This window comes from Carya illinoinensis, chromosome 1, assembly GCF_018687715.1.
Source record: "Carya illinoinensis cultivar Pawnee chromosome 1, C.illinoinensisPawnee_v1, whole genome shotgun sequence".
Classification (NCBI taxonomy): domain Eukaryota; kingdom Viridiplantae; phylum Streptophyta; class Magnoliopsida; order Fagales; family Juglandaceae; genus Carya; species Carya illinoinensis.
The window spans coordinates 21,939,188-21,960,935 of NC_056752.1; the positions used below are offsets into that span (position 1 = coordinate 21,939,188).

Consider the following 21,748-nt stretch of genomic DNA (forward strand, 5'->3'; position numbering starts at 1 on the left):
GACCGATTCCTTCACGATCATCAATTGTCTAGAATCAAGCAATAAGTGATTTCCATGTAACATCAAGCATGATGCACGAAATACTCTTATCTCCATTCGAAATAAGTCAATACAGTTTTAGGAATAACCATTCAGAATTTCCAGGATATACTGATCTTCACGCATCTATATTATATTCCAATATTTTAATATTAAATCCTTATTCGTAACACACGAGAGTGACAATCAAAATTACCTCATATTCAAACTAATAACCACTTGAACTCATAGGTAAGTCTTACCTTCTCTTTGCCATCGTTGTTGCTAATTGATCATCACTATCCATCCTCTACAACTTTGTTCGAGACTATGGTCGAGAAAATGTTAAAAATATGGGCAATATAAGCTCACGAGATAATTATGTCATCCAACAAAATTTAACTATGTCATCAGTCCAAAAGATAAACATATCAAAACAAACAAGTACATGTCATGGCATCAAAAACAACATCAAAGTTAAAACAGGCGTAGATAAATATTCCGTAATCAATAATAGTTAATAAAAACTAGCAATAAGCATAAATAAAACCATCCAGGTGGAAAATTTTGGAGCCCCAACTCCTACTAGATACAATTCATGGCCCACAGCCTCTTATGTTGATCATACAATGCCAGGAAGCCTGTCTGGACATGGATATCAAGTAATTTGTCGAAAGCACGAAGGAATACATCATCAGGCAACGGAGGATCAAGTGCTTGCAGCAACTGCACACTCTGCGTGTGCTGATTCCGATGGGCATCGTGGTTGGAACTAGTTGTGCCTTTGTTACGCTTGTTAGAAGTTCCCTCACCCCTCTCCTCATAGTACTTCCGCCTTGCTTTTTCAGTACGAGCTAACTCATTGAGGCAGTTAGACATGTCTGCATCCACTTGCATGGAGGGCCTCACCCTTTGTTGTCGACATTGGCTTTGCCCCAACGCAATGAATGGTGGTGTCTCAAATCCCATGAAGAAATCCATGTCATCATCAAAGTCAATGGGCAATCCATGTTGCTTGCCCGGTACAGGGCCCCAGTGTCGCATCTCTGCATCAAGTGCACACTCATCGTCACTATCTAAGGGTGATTGCGTTGACATGTGGTCGAGTGTATCATTAGCAATTGATGCCCCAAAAATGGTATAGAGCTTCTCGTACATTGGGCAACACAAGGTCCAAAATATCTTCCATTGTGATTTCGCCAAACACAAATAGAATGACAATATTATGGAATCTAACAAACAAGACATAAAATAAAACATTTAGTATAGCAACTAATGTTAGAGAGGAGGATGACAAGGGACAGATCCTTACCCTTAGGGCATTTGCCCAGTGTTCGTCATTGGCTATCACCGTTTTGTTGTCGGGGTCCCAAGCCATACCTGTTTGGCTCATAAGGTCAATGAAAAGGCGTTGCCTCGACTTCAGCCTTTGTAGTTTGCTCTTCACTTGATTGCCATCATATACCCTTATACCCACCGATGTAAGCCGTTGAGCATATGTTGTATGGTCCCTAGATCTGATATTCCCTGCCCTTAGTGCTCCAGTAAGGGCATCCCCATACAGCATCTCAATGAAAATGTTCTCCATCCCATCCGCCCATAGGTCACAGTCAGTGTGTGTCTTTTCCAGATCATCCATGTGAATAGCTAAGAAAGCACATAATACATATATGCAAGATATTCTGCATAATATAAGTAAAATATACATACACAATAAATACAAACAACAAGATATTGCAGGTTGGATCAAATACACTCTTATTATATCAAGAATTCCACAGCAACCAATATATAATTGCATGCATTTAGAATAGATAAGGAAATGAAAATTTAAACAGCAATGAAACTGGGCCATACCTGGGGAGGGTGAGTTAGGCGGGAGGAGCATAGCCGGTAACGCTATAAAGACAAAAAGGGACAAACATTTCGGAACGCACCAACTAGCACCACAGGTAAGAGCACCTCACAAATTATTGCACAACTTAACACATTTTAGAATAGGTTTATACTGGGCAATTCTTTGCTGCAAACAAAGATTTGTGTAGATCTTTTTTGCTACATTTTTCAGTTGATAATCATGTAGTTTGCATTAATTGACTAATCTCCAAAAGAAGCACATGGATTATTGCCTAGTATAGCTAAAGTATATTATGCAAGCTACCATTTTTGCTTAAAAACAACAACCATAACCATTAATGCAAACTTGTCTGTTTTTCAATTAACTTATCTGTTTTTCCAGATTTGTGTCGACCTTTGTTGACCATCTTTTTCTATGCTTCCATTAAATTTAATAGTGAATTTTTATGAAGTAGTTATCACTGATTACTAAATTTGAAAAATCCATCAACAAAAGGACTTTCAAGGGATTGGTGTGGATGCACTTACAGGGGATAAGATTAAATTGCATAAAAGATAATCACTTATAAGGGAAACACAACTCAACAATTAATAATGAAAATCTTTAGTTCATCAAGCACATCAACAATACAGGTTGTGATTGCACAAGCCATAAGCACTGTACTAACTCATCATGTGAAGATTAAACTACTTGGTACGTGTGATGTGAATGGGTGGCTGAGCAGTAAGCTGTTATAGGCTTGTAACAAATTTTGTATTGAAGTGTTTTAATTACAGAGCAGCTTTGACAAGTCTCTGTATGTATATATGAGTCTCAAAAGTGATGACACTTGTAGGAGACTTTTACTTCGTCTTTAGAGCACTTTTAAACCATAAACCAGAATATAAACAAGATTTTGCCCAATCTGACTGATCAAAGAACAAAATATTCTTCCCAATCTGAAAAGAAAATGCAAATAGAGATCGGAATGTGATATAATTTTGGAAGAAGTATCCATGGTCACTTGTGACCTTTTCAATAGTCAACCAGTCAGATTGTTGCTCCATGAAACATTCATTTAGCAATAGCATATGAATTATGGACAATTTTGATCAAATATTTACACATTTTTTTTTAACCAGAGACAGTGAGTGGATCTTCTTACATACAGAATATTGATATGATAGGGTGGAAAAGAGGGGGGGAAAGTAACTGTGAAGGTAATAATGAAAGGCTGCTGTCAATTATGAAGGTATAATGCTTGACAAAACATTGCGCCTTGGACCTAAAAGTGTAAATTATGTAGATTATAATAATGGTAATATGTTGAAAGTGATAGAGTTCCTAACTTGAAAGATACATTACGGAAAATATTATCAGATAATCACTAAGGTGGAGTCAAGTCATAATGAGACTGCACTGCGCTGCAAATATTCCCGGAAAAAACTAGTTATAGAACCTTTACAAACACGTATGGATGACAGGCTTATCAAACAGATAATACTTAATAATAAAATCAAATTTAAACAAAAGAAAAGACATTTGCCTATGAACATTAATGGACCACATTAAATTCAAGTGTAACTCCTACCTTTTGCTCACAACAAAATAAGTTCAAAGATTCTAGTGCCACACTGTAATCCTATCTGTCTCAAAGGGCGACAGATAACGGAGAGAATCAACTAAAAAAAGGCTAGAGCAAATGGAATACACTAATTCCAAATGCTACGAAAGGCAAAAGAGAATCGTTTCCAAATCTACAAAGGCCCGTATTAGCTTCAACGAGAATGAAGATATTTAATAAAGCTCATCCATTTGTCACCCAAACATAAAGATAAAACAGAGACTAACTCGAAAACAAATAATGAAGCCGCAAGCCGCACGACCTACAACATTATTATCAAATAAATAAACCAACTTAGTCTATGGAACATTCGGAAAAGCAAACATAATCATCAAGAGCGCTAACTGCGTAAAAATGAGCAAAATATCTGGCATACATACACGTGAAAAGACATATACTTTCAATCTTCTTTGGCATCAATGTACAGTGTCAAAAATTCAGAGGATATATAAAACAGATATGAAAACAAGATGAAAGTTTATTGAAGTGATAAATTTCGAAAAATAGAAATTAACCCAGGAAATGATAATAGTTACGGAGGACTCTGCAAGCATGGTTACCTTGAAGGACCGCGTTCTTTTCGAAGCCACCACGAAGGAAAACGGCGTTTATGCGTCGACTTAGGGGCGGAGATTGCAGGCACTGGTAGTGGTAGGTGACCTTAGTTCCGTCATTTTCAATTTATAGACGATCTTGGACTGCACCAAACAAACCGGGTGTGACTGTTTTTGATAATGAAAAGATTTTCCCAAGAAAAATCGCAGACGCCAGAAGATCTCTTGCCCACTGTACTGCCGTATATCGCAAAATAAAAATTGCTCAGCACTCTCTGGAAACAGAGCCGTACGGTTACCTTTAAGGAGAAGAAGGAAACTCTCCATGGAAAGGGAGAGGAGGCCTGCGTTGGTCAGAAATCAGAAAGCTTTTTCCGTAGCTCGTCTGTTTACATCAATGTACAGTACAAAAAAGGAGTTTAAAAACAAAACAAAACAAAAAAAAACCACTTCGATCTCTCTCCTCCTTTTTCGTCATGGCTGTTTTTTTTTTTTTTTTTTTTTCTTTTTCTTTTTCCTGATAGAATAAAGTTTTAGATTTTTGCTCTAGATCTTAAATATATATGAACGTGAAATTGAGTAAAATGTGATTATAATATTATCAATTTTTTATAATTATGAAAATTAAATTATTTATCATATTTTATAAAAAATTATAATGATAAGATAGATAGACTTAAACTAATTGAAATACACTTAAAGCCTATTTGGGATTACGGTAAGAGATTTAAAAAGTATGGTAGAATGATGTAAAGTACTTAAATGACAAAATTTATCCGTTTGGTAGTTTTACATCAAAGTACAATTAAGAAAAAACAAAAAACTATGTTTCAACAAAAGCATCACTTTAATGCTTTTTGTCAAAAACACTTCAGAAAAAATAGTTTATATTTTACTATGCTATGTACATTACAAAATGACCCTAATCATTTTAACACAATGATAACTTTGTCAATCTATATTTTTTATTATTTTCGTATAATCTACTCAAAACTTTAACCATTAATATTTTTCATTCTTCTCTTATAACTTATGCATCGTTAAAAAAATTTTCTTTTTCATTATAATTACTAAAAAATCTATTACATTGTTTTTGCTATTATTCTATTATAATATTTTATTTTTATCAAGTATATGTCATTTTATGTCATTTCTATCCTAAAAAGTGATTTTTAATTTGTTTCTAAATAAATCTAATATTTTTTAAAGTGCTTTAGACATATAGATTCTAAACAATAACATCTTTTTAATAGTAGAACTTAACGTATTAAGCTCTAAGCTATAAGCATTAAGTTAAAAGTAATATTTTCCACCACAATTTTAAACATGCACTTAATCAAAACCAATCCTTGTAGACATTTCAATACAAACAGACCATTTCAGCTATACAAATTGGGGATGCAATCACTTTACTAATTTGAATAAGTTTTCCAAATTTTAAAATAAAAATAAAAAATAATTCAATTTTTTTAAATTTTAAAATAAAAATAATATTAAAATATTATATTATAAAATATTTTAATTTTATAAGAATTTTTATTTAATTTTTTCTTTTTCATTTGTTAAGACTCAATAAATATTTAATTCAAACTATTTTATTACTATTCACAAACCATCTTATTACTATTTACAAAATTTTTATCTTTTCTCATTTACCAAGCATTGTTTAGTTAGATTCATTTGTCTTTCGTTTGCCAAATCAAACCAAATTTAGCCTTGTTTGTTTTCATAAATTATTTCATATCAATAAATATTTTTCAATTTTAAATTCTTAACTTTTTAATTTTTTTATATAATTATTACATAAGAATTATGACTTTTCCAAACTTTTATATAAAATATAAAATTTTTTTAATTTTAAAACAAAAATAATATTAAAAACTTAAATTCTAATAATTGTTTAAATTTATAATATTTTTATTCAACTTTCATACCTTAGTGTTAGGAGTGATTGATGAATTTAGGAGTTTACTTAGGCTGTATTTGGATATTGAGGTGAACTCTTTATTAATAATAATGAGTTGAGTAGGTGGAGTGAGTTATGTATAACTTATCTAAAATAAATTTAAATGTGTTTAGATGTTAAAATGAGTTTAGTACTATTTACAGAAGATTGAAAAAGTTGTAGACCCCACATATAAAGAAATTTTGAGTTGAATTTAGTAATTTAAGAGTTATATTTAGATATTAAATTCAATTTAAAATTAAATTAAATTAAATTTATCTCAGTTGAATCGTACAACCAAATAGTGCTTTAGTCGTGATATTGTTGAAAATGCACTAGTTTGCACCGAAAATTGGTTATAAAAGGTAATATCAAATTTCGTTATTAAGTTGGATAATTGTTTGGCTCCACAATATTAATATAAGAACAATAATGCCTAGTTGTCTCTTATTTTTTGGTACATAATATGTGTTTTATCCTTTTCTTTTGCTCCAAAATGATGCCCATTCATAAATGTCACAAGTAAAGGGAGATGATAAATGAGCTTAGATTTTGAAAGTCTAAAAATAAAATTAATCCAAGTTCTCATTTAAAGTTTGAATTTGTTTAGCAACACAATTGAGAGTATTCTCGATATTTCGGATATTTTCTTTTAAAATATTACTTAAATATAAATATTTTTTAATTTTTAATTTTTAATTTTTTCATCTAATTAATTATCAAACCTTTCCAAACTCTAAAAAAGATACGAAAAATAATATAATTTTTTTAAATTTTAAAATAAAAATAATATTAAAAATAATCCTATCTATGTTTCTTTTCATGAATATAAAACTAAATACTAGTAACGATATACTTTCATGTCTTTTACCATTAATCAAGTAGCAGATTTCATTCATATAAAAGAGTAAAAATACATTATAGTGCAAAATTACATTACAGCATCTATTAATACTCGAGACTGAATAAAATTAGGAAAATGGTGCCACCATTGAACCGTATCTTCCACCACCTTAGCATGCCAAGCTAGCCAGTGAGCAGCTTCATTACCCTCTCTACCAATCTTAAGAACTTCACAATTTTAGAATCTTCTAACCAACATTTGAATTTCTAAAATTAAAAGGTCCAATATAGTGAGATCTGTTTTTTCATTAGAATTTAAAACTTAAATAGTAGATGAAGAATCCCATTCCAATATTAAAAATGAATTTTAATTTTATAAAATTATTGTCTTTTACGTAGAGTTATAAGGGCACACTAGTGTTGTTGATGTGTAATGATACCTTTACTATCTCATTACTGTTTATTTACTACATAAGCTTATGTGACTTTATTTATTTTTCTTCAATTCTACCTTCTGCCTTTCTGTGATAGAGAGGAGGCTCTACTTGATTCACGATAGAGAGAAAATGTGTGAAAATATTAGAATTTGAGAAAACGAAATTGACAGAGAAATTTGAGTATGGAGTGGAGGGACTGAGACCTAGAGGAAGAAGGATGTTAGGATTGTTTTCATGGCTAATCCCTTAAAAAATTGTAAGAAAATAAAAAGTTGATGGGGGAACCAAACACGTCCTTACAAAATCATTTAAGAGTTGAAACATGCAGGAGGGCAGGCGAAGAAATAAAACAAAGTAAATACAACGTTAGAAAGAGGGAGAAAAAAGTGTCCGGAAAACGTTGGGAGGCTCTCGTTCTCTCCTCACCTTCCGCTCTGACTGTTGCGATGCCACTCTCTCATTCTCAACCATTTTTAGCTGTCAATGTATTCCTTCTTCTTCCTCCTCCGCCTAATTTTAGTCACTACAACCAACCCAAAAAACCCACCAAATTACCTTTAACAAATTATCATTGGAGCTGTTTATTCAACGATGATTTTAAGTCATCTTCATCCTTAAATCTTCTGGGGTCCTTCACTCAATTATTTAAGTTGAAAGAAAACACATTTCCTATTTTCTCTTTCTGGGTATCTGATCCCTTTTTGTGTGGGAAAGATGCACCAGAAAAACATTGTTAGTTTGTGGTTTGTTTTCTTTGGGGTCCTGACCTCTCCGGTTCATTCCAAGACAAAATCCCCGGATGGTAAGTTCTGTAGATCCCTATTTTTTTGTTTCTTTTTTGACATTTCAGTTTGGGTATATGTTTGAGATGTTCTCTGGGTTTCATTTACTTCTAATCTCTGTGGTGATTCCAAATGCGGAAAAAAAAAAAAATTGATGCACCCTTTTACGTATTCAAGTGGATCACTAGGGGGAAAGTGAAGCGAGTTTATATAAGGGCGTATCAATTTGAAGTATGGGTATGTTCTCCGTTCTGTCGTGGTGGATATATTTACATTCCACTTACGAGATTATTAGCTAATTGAAGCTAGAAAGCCTAACATTATGTCTTCAAATAGGGAAAACTTCTAACAAAATGAAAGGAAACGTTAATACTTGTCTTTGGCAGTCAAACTCCTGGAACCTTCGGTGGTTCTTAACCATCTTATTCATATATCTTTTGTTTCAGCAAATGGTTATCCTTTATGATCTTGGGTACGTAGGCGGTTATAGCTTAATTTTCTACTAAGAGAAATTATTAACTGATTTTCCCGCACCATAAGTCCTATGAGGGGTTTAGTGTCTCATGTCTCATACAGACAATTCAAGGCCCATACCAATGCGATATGTGATACATACATACATACATCTATAGAAATATATACATATATATATATATATATATATTCACATCTTCTAATACAAAAATAAAACTATTTACGATTTCTTTCATAAAGTATGGAAATCTTTCACATTTTAATATTAAGAACAGAGAACAAGAAATTGTCAGACTACTGAACCTAATACTAGTTTATGGACAAGTTTTTATACGCAAGTCATGGATGCTTGAATACCTATCTAATGCTTTCTTAGAATATATTGTGCTGATTGGAGAGGTATTCGGGGAAGGGGCAGATTGCATACATTTGGAAAATGGTGCCACTTTGTCCAATGTGGTGGACTTGGAACCAAAGAAATAGTCACTGTTTTGAGGATAGGTAGCGTTCACTGGAAGGGTTTAGGGATTTCTTTTACCACACTTTAGTATTATGGGCCTCTTCTATTGTACTGAATGACACTCCCTTTACTGAACTTTATGCTGATCTTCGCAGCTCTTAGACTCTAGCTAGGCTCTTTGTATACCCCCTGTGTACTCGGGCCTTGCCCTTTTCATGATTTAATATATATCCTTTTACTTATAAAAAAAAAAAAAATATTGTGCTGATTTCAGGACTTTTACAGTGAAAACTAAAGTTCTTTTAACATAATTGCCAATAATTTTTACCATATTGCTGGATTTCAATTTCTTTCTTTTGTATTTGAAAACTAAGGCTTGCATTTGGATGCTGAGGTGAGATATGTGTTTTGTAGTGTTTTGTGGGTCTCATTGAGATGTATTTGAATGTAAATAGGTTGAGATATGTGTTTGAATTTATGAAATAGGTTGAGATGGGTTAACTTTTGTATGGAAAGTTGAAGAAGTAGTAAGTCACATCAATAATTGGTTTGAGATGAGTTGAGTGGATTTCAACAACCAAACACGCTAAGCCTTTGTTCTCTTTACAGTCTTTTGGTTGTAGAAGAAAATTTTATTTCAAGTTTTTTGATGTCAAACCATCTGCATATTGTTGTGTATTTTTTGATTAATACCATTGGGGAGCACATGCTTTCTAAGTTAATAAGTGCAATGCAAAACACGTGTCTCTACATAACTAGAGCTTTTCATTAATGTATCTGCTGCTTTGTCTCTTAGATTCTGTCTTCGTATATCCTGTAAATTCTGGGAGCTGTGGAAGGAGTTTCATTTTTAATTTGTATTGATGATTATTGATAGCAAGTTTCTTCTCTCCAAAAGGAAGATCAAGTACATATATAGTCAGTGCCTAGATTTTACACCATTATATGTTGCTCTTCAAAATTTTAATTTTTTCATCTTGTCACCAGATTTTTAATTCAAACCCGCTGTTAGATTTTCGTTAGAAAATTTAATAAAAATCTGATAGTGGCATGCCACATGTGGACACGTAGCATGCTATGCTTGAGAAAAAAAATAAAAATAATGATATTAAAAAATATAAGAAAGAAAAAGTGCAAAACTAAAAATAAATAAAACAAACTGATAATTTTTTTTTTTGATTAAAAAAAAAATGTGGCTGGACCAAGCAACAATTAGGTTGGGAACCAAGGTGTTGCCTGTGTTCTGCAACCCAGGCAGCGCTTGGGCACAACCTGGGACAACCCATGCGGAACTTGGGTTGGCTAACCCAACCCAGGCGGTGCCTCTGGGTTGGTTGGTAATCACAGGTTTTTTTTTTTTTTTTTTTTTTAATTCAGTTTTCCAAATTTTTTTTGTTAAATCTCAACTGATTTTATATTCTTTTACATTTTTTATTATTTTCTTGACGGATCAAATTTGCGTTATATTTTCTAACGTAAATTTGATGAAGGCTCTCAATTGAAAGAATGATAAATCCGAGGATCAAAATGATAAAATTGAAAACCCAAGGAACAAAAAGATTACCGTGTAAAACCATGAGACTGATTATGTTCTTAACCAAAAAGAAATGAAATATCAGTTATACATATTTTAAATTTAAGATCCTGATCTTTTTGGCTGTATTTTTGCAGTCTCTGCCCTCAACGTGATGTATAGCAGCTTAAATTCTCCTTCACAACTGAGTGGCTGGAAATCGAGTGGGGGTGACCCTTGTGGTGACTCCTGGGAAGGGATCAAATGTTCAGGCTCATCTGTAACTGAAATGTATTTGGCCTTTTCTATTATCTGTTGATAAATTGCATCTATCTTAATCCACCTACGGTAGAAAACTTATGTTAATATATTCTACAGAATGTGCTGAAATCTTTTAATTAAACCTTCTTTCTATGGAAAACTTTGCAGAAACTTAGCTGGCCTTGGACTCACCGGATCAATGGGATATCAGCTATCAAGCTTGACATCTGTCACTCACTTGTGAGGCCCAGCCTTTTTCTAAAAAGAATAGGCATCTTTTGGGTTACACTTATTTTTTATATAAAGAAATTCATATGAAGGTCATTCGTATGTTTGTCTAGTACAGCGATTTAAGTGACAACAACCTCAAGGGTGAGATACCATATCAGCTCCCTCCTAACGTAGCTCACATGTAAGTCATCAGCAGACAAAATTCTATGTAATCATAGATTATCATCAAGAGAAAATATATTCAAGCCATAAATGTTTTGTTTATTCATAGCATCACCTGTTTTTTTGGCACTCTTATGCCCTGCAAACATGATTTTATGGTCAACTTCAGCAATCATTTGAAGCTCTATACTGTTTATATAGGTTCATAGTATTATTCTTTATTCTCTTCCTTCTTTCTGGATATTTTGATCCTGTTGTTTCTCACTGTCCTTCACAAGATTGGGGAGTAGCTTATCTAGCTTCATTGACTGCATTAGATTGATTTTCATCAGCACTTCTGCTGGTATAGCTGTTCATTATCTGCATCTCTATTTATGTCCTTTGATTGGTAATTGTCGTGGCTTGTGTCATGAAAATTGGGATGCATTTTGGTGTCAAATACGATGTGCATGCATTGATTAGATAAACTATTTAGGTTTTTCTGTTTATCTATATTTTATGATCCATCCTCCAAAAAGACAGTAGTCTTTAAACACATTCTTCCTTATGAGAAGTTTCTTGTTGTTACATTGATATTCAGCTAGTCCAGGTCTCTCTTTATTGACCTTAAATACCCATCATGCTGATTTTGTGCGCTTAATATGCAGAGATCTTTCTCGTAATGGCTTCAGTGGTGGTGTACCATATTCGATTTCTCAGATGACTGATCTTGAATACCTGTAAACAAACACCGTTCCTGTTTTGAATTAGTTTTCTTTAGTAGAGCTGTTTCTCATTTCTTTCTTGGTGCATGCAGAAATCTTGGTCATAATCAGCTGAATAACCAGTTGAGTGACATGTTTGGAAAACTTTCAAAGCTGAAAGAGCTGTAAGTGTTGTCCGTTTTTAAATGGTGTATTGCTTTCACTTGTTTGCTGCATGGCTTTATGGATTCACGGTCTTGTATTTAATAAGAACTAAGCTGGCTTCTGGCTTTTACGAAAGTTTTTCTGCCTTTAAGTCTCTCTATTTCATGCATTCCAAAATTCTATTTTACTTTTTCAAAAGGCTATTCTTTCTATTACCCTCATAGAAGACTGCAGGATTGGGAGGTGCAGCCACTGCCAAACTCATCAGATTGGCTTTATATTTCTATGGGCAAGGACATCATTAGATTTTTTGTGTTTGAATACTTATAAACAAAAAGATTTTCAGTGTTTGAATGGATTTGGCCATCATGTATTATGCTGGAAATTGATCTGGCTACATCTTGTTCTGAAGTTGCATTTATGATCTTGTCACTTACAACCTTTGTAATACTCTAGTAGCAAAGAATACTCGGTTCTTCATGATTGTCTCCTTTGCCACTCTCACTCGCAATCATTCATCTACTCACCATTCATTCCTTTCTAAATCTAGTTAAAGCAAAGTGCCCAACATGAAAATGTAATTAGTTAGTATCGTGAACTGCCTTACAGGGATCTTTCCTACAACTCACTGTCAGGCAATTTGCCTCAAAGTTTTCAATCACTCTCGAGCCTCAAAAAATTGTAAGAAGCAATCATTTTAAGTTTATATCTTAGGAGTTTCTTGCCCTAACTTTCTTATACCTTTATGCAGGAATTTGGAAAATAATCAATTCAGTGGTCCAATTAATGTCTTAGCCAATCTTCCCCTCAAGGATTTGTAAGTGGACCTCCAGTTCATTTTTATTACTTTACAATGTAAGGTTTCCATGAAAATTTGTACTAGAATTAATACTCAGTTTTTTCAATTATTAGACAATATTTTGCCTCTTGTTTTAGTTTATCGTTTTATTTTACTCAATATTTCCAAGAATATATTCTGGTTCAGATTTTTAAGATATTTTATATTTTTGGTTTTGTTTCCACACTGAAATCATAAAAAGTACCTTTTGTTCTTTGAAGTCGGGAATAGGAAATGTTGGGAGTTAAGATGTGTCTCACATGAGGAGTTAGAAATTGTTGTTATTGGACCTTGTATTTGTTTGGCACCCATCAATTTTGCCTGCATATTGCTTAATTTTTTATGTACCTTTTTTAGCTACCTGGCTGACTGGCTTAAAGGACCCAATTTATTAGTTCTTCTGATTCCTTTGCCCCTTACAATCATATGATGTAATAGGCTTGCTCGATTTGGCTAATTTTATTTTTGTTTTCCTTTCAACAAATTAGCTGCCAGTGTAGTGTTTTCTTGTCAAACATTGATTTGTGTTATTGAAGAATGCCTTGTTAGCCTAGTGATTAAAAAGAAATTATATCTGCAATGGTCTTTATACATCTTCAGTTGATTTGCCCATGATATATTTGACAAAGGGTTAATACTAATTGGAGAATTCCACAATGAGGTGAATGATGTGCAGTTTTCTTTTTTTAATTTAAAACAGTGCTTACCACTTCCATAAGTGCATCTTCTAATTTGTCAAATATGATCCAACCTAGTTGTTTTTAAATGTTCATAAATACTGCTGAAGTTAGTGAAATTGACATGCTTAGTTTATCATGATGTTGGCAGGAATGTTGAAAACAACCAGTTTACTGGCTGGATTCCTGAGGAACTCAAGGATATAGACTCAGGGTGAGTATTCTGTTCAAAAATTATTTTTATTTAGGGATGCAACAATTAAAATTTTTTTTTTGACTTTGCAATTATCTATGATAAAGAACTGGAGGCAATTCCTGGTCATCTGGGCCTGCTCCTCCACCTCCCCCTGGTGCAAAACATCATGCTAATCAACACTCAACAAAAAATGATGATGGGAAATCTGTCAAGAGTGGAGTGACAATTGCTGGAATAGCTTTGGGCGTACTGGCAGCAATCGGGATTCTAATTGCTCTATTTTCAAGAAGAAAATCCCCTCCTCCTTCTCATTTCCTTGATGAAGAGAGGATTAGCCAGCGTAGATCCTTTACCCCCCTTGCATCTCGGGAATTATCACAGGACTTTCATACAGGAATACGCAAAGACTTCAAAGGTGGTTTTCTTTATCCTGCATTTTTGTTCTTTTAGGTATTTTCAGCATAGTTGCCTTATTAAACTTATTTCTTTTCTTTTCTTTTCTTTATCCTGACCTTTTTTGTTTTCTTTTCTTTCATAAATAATAATAATAATAATAATAAAAATCTGCATAATAAAAACTTATTAAAAAGCGCAAAAGGTGCAAGCAAAGTAATATCTTTGTACAAAAGATGATAGAAGATAGGACTAACCTGCATTCCTAGCCCGCCTAGATAAACCTGAAATATTCCCATCAACAGATGCTGATACAATTTTGATAAGCATCTCCATGACTATGAGAAAGAGCAAAGGTGACACTGTATCTTCCTGTCGCAACCGACAACAGCTGTTAAAGAAACAATGAGTGCCGTTCACAAACTCGGAATAGTGCACAGTAGAAATACAGTGCAGTAAGAGATTTTCAACATTGGTAGCATGATATTGAACCTTCCTTGGTACAGAAAGTAATATTACCGGCTTAGGTTTTATGCTAATCATCATAGAGATAACTTGTAATTGAGTGATAATAAAAAAATGAACCTGCAGCTCACTGTCTCCTTTGTCTATGGGCTGTGACATTTTGCAAATGTGAATTGCAAATGGAGTTTTGAATAGAAAGACATGTATTTGAGGCTTGCATATTTCCTCTCTACCTGATGTCGTGTTTTGGCCTCTGCTCTAGAGCCATGGAGAGATTAGTTTCTGATCTTTGGTTATTTGGTTAAAACTCAGGCTTTTGTGGCCATTTGATGTCTGACCTTTCTGTAAGTGTTGACACATTTTTTTAAAGATGGTTTCTGTATTTTTTTCCCTTCTCATAATGGCTTTGGGAAATGCGGACTTCACCACTCCAACTGTATAGATAATAGCAGATCATTGGATTCATCTGCTTCAATCGATATAAAGTCCTTGCAGAATTCTCCATCAAGCTGTCCTAAGCGTGCATCTTCCGATTTTAAGCAATCTTATGATGACAATGAGTTTGCAAACCGTCTAAATTCAAAACGAAGCACCTCCGTTCGAGCTATCTCTTACTCTTTGGCAGATTTACAGCTCGCTACTGGTAATTTTGCGACAGGCCGGCTTCTTGGTCAGGGGTCTATTGGGCGCATTTATCGGGCTAAATATGCTGATGGGAAGGTATTTTCTGCCTGGTTATTACTTTGCCACTTTTTCATTTACGGCTTTCCAACTTATACACTTTTCTTGGAATTGACCATGAGGAAATAATCACCCCCCCCCCCCCCCCCCCCCCCCCCCCTCCCCCTCCAAAACATCTGGGTTTTGTGAGGGAATCTCCACTTATTGCTATTGTAATATTCTCCCATTACCAAATCATGGGTTTCAAGAGACCCCAGAGGCTCACTCAAGAAGGCAAAGAGGCCCTTTAAAAGTGATCTTTCAAGTGCCCTCTTCTCAAGATTTTCTCTCATGGGAATTACCATAGCAACAAAGTATATGGTGCTGTAGATACTTGGTTATTATAGTTAAAAGTTGGCATCCTAGTCTGCATTTACAGCTGATGCAACTTGGTATTGACACCTCATTACTACTTAAATAATTAGTTAACACCTAAGTGATTTTATAACTTGAGCTTTCCTTAACCAGCTGCCTTAATTTGTTACCTAACATGCATTCTTCGCACTTAGAGGAGGCCTTTGCCATTTTAAATGGACAGTCTGCCCCTATTTTTTCTTTTAACTAGAAAGAACAAGGCCTTATTGTTTTCATAGGGCATGAAAGAAAACGAATGAGGTGAAGGGGCTTTTTGCTCAGCATGTTGTGTCACTGCATCAGGGTTCATACATTGAAAGAATCTGTTGTGTTGTTAGTTGATGAGGAAAGGGAAAAGGGATAACTGAAAGAATGGAAATAATTTAAGAACTCATTGAAGTTTCATTTATCTAATAATAAAAATTAAATGAGGATATATAACTCAGAGACAGAAAAAATTGCTTATTTGCATCAAGTTTTTGAAGGGCATTCTAAACAGAGATGTTTATATCATCTTCTATGATGGAGACAAATGGTTATGGTGGTTCTGACTGTTCAGATTTGTTTAACCATGGGAGACCTCACTCGTGGGATTCCAATGTTGTGCTCTTTTACCCTGTATATTCATGAAAGAGTCAATACTTTTAGACTCCATTATTAACACATTTGAGACCACGAAATCTTGCATGTCCAGACTAGCAGTGACCTTATAAAATACTTAAAGGAAACTTACCCTATGGTATACTAAGTCTTTGGGACTTTTAATTGACTCCTTAGCACAGTCTGCAACAGTCATCAACATGTTTGTGTCTGAACTTAGATTTGCTAGGGCAAAGAAATGCCATCTAGTTGATCATACGGACTTTCAGATTAATCAGTCAATCTTCACACTCTCAATTACTATTTTTTTTCTTCTTTTTCTTTGATTCATCAAGAGCTCTCTACAGCAGTTCCCTTTGCATAAAACTCTTTACATCTCAAGTTCCTTACTACTATTTACATGTCACATGGTCTGGTTAACTTAACATCACTTGAATCTGTAATGAATTATCAAGAAAAATGCCTCCGTGTCACTAACTTTAAATTTTGCATTTTAACATTCAACTTCTTAAACGTTATTCAGGTGGTCTGGTTTGATGTTTCTAATAATCCAGTGTCACCAACAACTTCTTACAGTTGCTTCATTATTATCATCATAATACTGTCATAATTGATGAAAATGGATGTAAATGATTCTTTTGGATTATTTTCATATATTTATTTTGGATTTATTCACTTAAATCCCATTTTGAAAACTTATGTTTTTTTCCCTTTTGTTATATTCTATTTAGATAGTTCTCCAAGCTCATGCAAACAAGTTAGTTATTATCTCCTTTAAACTATCCACGTATTTGTAATCTGCCTGGCACTCACTGCTGCATTGTTTTGCTTGATGCTGTTTGTTATTGCTCATACTTCATTCCTTGATTGATTATTTAAATAATGAAAATCTAAGTTCAAATTTCAATGAGGAATAGGTGAGTTTCGTAGTCGTACCTTTTAAGTACTTGAATTTACACGTGTTTTTCAGGTTTTAGCTGTGAAAAAGATTGACTCCTCACTTTTCCAAGGAGGACGAGTGGAAGAATTTCTTCAAATTGTGTCAAACATCTCCAGGCTTCACCATCCAAATATTGCCGAGCTTATTGGTCACTGTTCAGAACAGGGGCATAACATGTTAGTTTATGAGTATTTCAGGAATGGCTCACTTCATGAGTTCTTACACATGTCAGATGACTACAGCAAACCACTAACTTGGAACACAAGAATAAGAATCGCATTGGGCACAGCCCGAGCTGTCGAGTGAGTTAACAAATACATTGCCTTTTGGATGACTTCTTTATTTTTTTTTTAGGTCAAAAAGAGCAGATATAACAATTAGTACCTGCCTATAAAAAAAAGATATAACAATTAGTACCTGAAAAATCGCTGTATCTATTTGTATATTTCACGTAATCACAACTGCACAGATGGTTACTTTAGATAAATTTATCTCTTTCTTGGATGATTCATACCAATCACCATGTAGTTCTTTTTCCTTTTTCAGTCACCAACAATATATTACAGTATGACTAGTTGGTAGCCTCATTCCATTTAGCCTTCTGATTAGAATTTAGATTCATCCCAGTATGTAATTGTTGTTTTTTCAGGTTTGCTTCATTTTGCATAGTGGTGTGAATCTACACTAGCTGGTTTAGGTTTATAAGGGCACCAAACTCTATGTAATGACCCAACTCAAACTTCAAACCCCAAAATGAAGCCAATGTGATAAGTTTAAGAAGAAACCTGAGTTGACCTGAGTGAACACGGGAACTTCTGAGGGTACATTGGATTATACCTGGTTAATTGGCTTAAAAAAACATATCTACCTAAGTTTAACTACTTACATATGTTAACAGCATGATATACTTTAGTTTCAATTCCTTAATATTTTACCAACACAGTATTATATGCTTGCCAAACTGATCTAAACATGGGTTTAGTTAATTGTGTCATAATATGGATTCATCCAACTTGCTTTATAATTATCATGTATATAGTTTATTTTATTTTCCTTTAATATGAACCTTTTTGTCAGTATAAGTCCAAATGGCTTGCATCACACACACACACACACACACATTATGAAGTGAATATGATGATCGATCACAGCAATTTCCTGTTGGTTATGCAGTTGTTAAGTTACGTTATTGATTTCAAAGTCAAAAATAATTTTTCATTTTAACATATCTATGTCTAATTATTTCAATTAATGCTTCAAACATCATTCCTGTGTTCAGGTACCTCCATGAGGTCTGTTCTCCATCATCTGTTCATAAGAACATTAAGTCATCTAATATTTTGTTCGATGCTGAACTCAATCCCCATCTCTCTGACTGTGGTTTGGCAACCTTTCATCAGGTCAGTGTTTTTAGAAATATTTTAGGTTTTCTTACCAATGGCTTGGATATTTGGTTTAAATTCTAAGTAGCAAAATCTAATGATTATCCCTAAAGTTGGTTTGTATTGTGGGATAAAAGCTAAGCAAACAAAAAAATTGGCTCAGGATTCGAATCTGATCTGTTTAGCCAGATCTGGTACACTATTATGATGTACTGCATGTTGATGACACAAAGTCTCATACCTGTTGAGGTATGAAGATAGTTTACAAGCATGACAGGTGTCTCCACTTAGATTGGTCGACGTTTCTTGAATATGAGTAGAGTCAATAGCTTGGTGTCTTATGATCACATCTATCAATATTGTTGGGTTTATTCAAACTTGGAGAGTTTGTCAAGTGATCATAGACTGGAAACAGCAGCTCCTCTCTCATATTCATATTTCTATATTTCTACAAATCTAATATCATGCGCTCATTCAGTATCAACTAGGAATACAGCACTGTACCTGGTAGTTATGCTTGCATAATGTTTGCAAGGGTGATCAGGGCTTCACAGAAGAATTATTTCTTAAGCAAAGGAATACATACTTATTTAATAACTAAGCAGTTAACTTTTCTTTTCAGCGTACTAGCCAAAACCTCGGGGTAGGATATAATGCTCCAGAGTGCACAAAACCTTCAGCCTACACAGTGAAAAGTGATGTTTACAGTTTTGGGGTGGTCATGTTGGAATTATTGACAGGGCGGATGCCCTTGGACAGGTGTGACATTGTTGACTCAAATACTTCATTCACTAAGCTCATGTATCCAGTCCTCATATCTGAATTAGAGCGATTCCTTTCATGTTTCCAGTTCAAAACCAAAACCCGAGCAATGCCTTGTACGATGGGCCACTCCACAGCTTCACGACATTGATGCATTGGGAAAAATGGTTGACCCAGCCCTGCGTGGACTGTACCCTCCCAAGTCACTCTCCAGATTTGCTGATATTATTGCCCTCTGTGTTCAGGTGAGAACCGTGCTCTTCTCATTGTCTCTAAAAACAAGTTCATCAGGAAAATATAGTAGGCATATAAAAAAAATATTTTCACATCTCAACGAAGTAGAATTTGCACACAAAGATAGAAAGGAAAGCCCAACTTGAGCACCCAAAAACATGGCAAACGTCTCTACCAAGGTGTTTGTACACATCATGCAGGGCCTAGTCTGGCTTGGCTTTGGGCTAATTTGGACTTTGCAACGTGGTCTAGCAATCTTATTTATTAGGAAACCTGCACGAGGGTTAGATATCTGAGTGTCATTTCAACTTTCTTTGAACTTTTCTTTGTATTGAGAACATTAGAAATGATTAAGAGTAATGCTTGATGGGCATTTAACAACCTATGCTGAGGCGTTACCTCTTGTTTCACAACTGTTTTTTTTTTTTTTTTTTTTTTTATATCTTGCAAGTGTTTTAACATTTTCTACTTCACATTTATGTTAGTTGGAGCCCGAATTTCGGCCACCCATGTCGGAGGTGGTGCAGTCATTGATGCGGTTAGTCCAGCGGTCAAGTTTTAACTATAGAGATGACTTTGGGGGTTCTCGTCGGATGGATGACCATGACTATTAATGATTTATGCTCCGAGATTGTATATACATTCCATGTGAGATTGTTCCGAATTGGGGAGAGTTATTTCCATTTTCCTTTGTTTTTTCCAAATCTTGGAACTCCTGGAGTAAATTTGTTTCATTTAAGAAAGCAGTAAGAGCAGTCTATGAAGTGAATCTATAGAATAGTTAGTACGAGCTGCTTCTGATGTGAAGTTAAATGAGGGACAAACATGGTGGAAATTTAATGAGTTACCCTTAGCCATGTCACATGGGATTCTTTTCATATCTGGTTTTCTCATTTCTGAAGATCATAAAATTCAAGCAAAGCATTAATGATTTTTTTCCCTGTCCTTTGAAGATGAAATCACATAGTGAGACTAATAAAGGTTATCTTGAATGGAAGTAACAAGTCAATTTTCAAACCCAATACAGATTTCCTCACTTTTGGCAGCAAAGAAATTGCTAGCATGGTGGCACGTTTTCTGTATGATTTGTCAAACCTTTATTCACAAAAATCAGACCAGAAATCCTGTGGACAGTTTACAAAGGTATTTGCTTCTGTATACAAGTCATTATATGAATGATTACATGTTAGAATTTGAAGATGGGGTGGTTCAAGGGAATTCAACCAATTGATTTTGTTACTAATAATTTTCTAAAATGCAATCGATCAATTTTATTGCATATTTTACAGTAAATAATGAAGCCATTAAACCAACCGATTCATGTATTTTCATAGTAATTTCTGGCTAGTAGCTTCTTATATATAACTCTTCAGATTAGTTGAAGTTTAAGGCACTAAATCAACTAGATACCAAAAATGAAAAGTTATATTTGCAAGCCAATGTGGAAGACACTCTAGATATGTCGAATAAAAAAAATTCAAATTCAAAATTTTAAATTTAGCTTGAAAATCAATTCCTACAATGTCAAAAACCTTGGCTCCAAAAGCTCTAGCATCGATACTCTCCCTCTGAAACTCTCTTAGAAATCCTCCAAATCGTTGAGGGAAGAGGAGGAGGCCTCGGCTTCCTACACCTCATTTCTCCTTCGTCCTTTCTATCCCTCCTTTCTCTTCCTTTCCTCCTCTCCTTCCTTCCTTCTATCATCTTCTCCGTCTCCCTCTCCTTCCCACATTTCTCTTCTTTTCTTAATTTATTTTGTTTCTTTTAAGGTAGAAAAGATGGATCTACATTTCTCCGAGACCTTTTATGATGCACGAGCAACACAATATGCTTCCTAAGCCAATTGTTGGAAAGATAGTGGCGGATCACCAAATTAGATCATTCAGATCTGGCTTTTAAGGTTGATTTTGAAATATACTGGAGTAGATATAAATTGTAATTCGTCATTTTAACATATATTTTTTTACTTTCATTGTTGTTTCCTTTTGTTTAGTTAAAGAAAGATCGTCTCCTAGATATTTTGCCGTAAAGGTTAAGTCCTCTTCAATTATAGAGAATGGGAAATGAGTCTCTGTTTTAGGTAGAATGTTATCTCTTAAACAGTTTGTCTGTAGAAAGCTACAATAGTAGTTAAAGGAGAAAAACTTCAAATAGGATGGGTGTTATATTTTACTTTACACCACCCAATAGATTTCCAA

At 34.2% G+C, this 21,748-nt stretch overlaps 2 protein-coding genes across 17 annotated transcripts; one reads left to right on the forward strand and one right to left on the reverse strand.

The window, feature by feature from the left end:
• Positions 1-402: 402 nt before the first annotated feature.
• On the reverse strand, positions 403-4,458 carry LOC122313429. Of its 15 annotated transcripts, none has more exons than XM_043128480.1 (4): positions 4,040-4,430; positions 1,876-1,917; positions 1,331-1,665; positions 403-1,064 (listed from the first exon to the last, which is right to left on the reverse strand). In XM_043128480.1, exons 2-4 carry the CDS (start codon positions 1,904-1,906, stop codon positions 924-926), a joined length of 507 nt encoding a protein of 168 aa, XP_042984414.1. In that variant the 5' UTR covers positions 1,907-1,917; positions 4,040-4,430; the 3' UTR covers positions 403-923. The 15 variants fall into 15 exon arrangements, 14 of the variants coding, with proteins under 14 accessions (XP_042984414.1, XP_042984396.1, XP_042984449.1 ...); XM_043128462.1 differs by having other exon boundaries at positions 403-1,250; positions 4,040-4,429; XM_043128515.1 differs by having other exon boundaries at positions 1,331-1,700; positions 4,040-4,429.
• Positions 4,459-7,601: 3,143 nt separating this feature from the next.
• On the forward strand, positions 7,602-20,428 carry LOC122313482 (protein STRUBBELIG-RECEPTOR FAMILY 5-like). Of its 2 annotated transcripts, XM_043128545.1 has the most exons (16): positions 7,602-8,060; positions 10,646-10,778; positions 10,917-10,988; positions 11,095-11,160; positions 11,789-11,860; positions 11,938-12,009; positions 12,599-12,670; positions 12,741-12,806; positions 13,656-13,718; positions 13,805-14,115; positions 15,001-15,278; positions 17,203-17,474; positions 18,452-18,572; positions 19,177-19,313; positions 19,405-19,561; positions 20,036-20,428. In XM_043128545.1, exons 1-16 carry the CDS (start codon positions 7,973-7,975, stop codon positions 20,162-20,164), a joined length of 2,109 nt encoding a protein of 702 aa, XP_042984479.1. In that variant the 5' UTR covers positions 7,602-7,972; the 3' UTR covers positions 20,165-20,428. The 2 variants fall into 2 exon arrangements, with proteins under 2 accessions (XP_042984479.1, XP_042984486.1); XM_043128552.1 differs by lacking the exon at positions 7,602-8,060 and having other exon boundaries at positions 10,709-10,778; positions 11,090-11,160.
• The last annotated feature ends 1,320 nt before the right edge of the window (positions 20,429-21,748 follow it).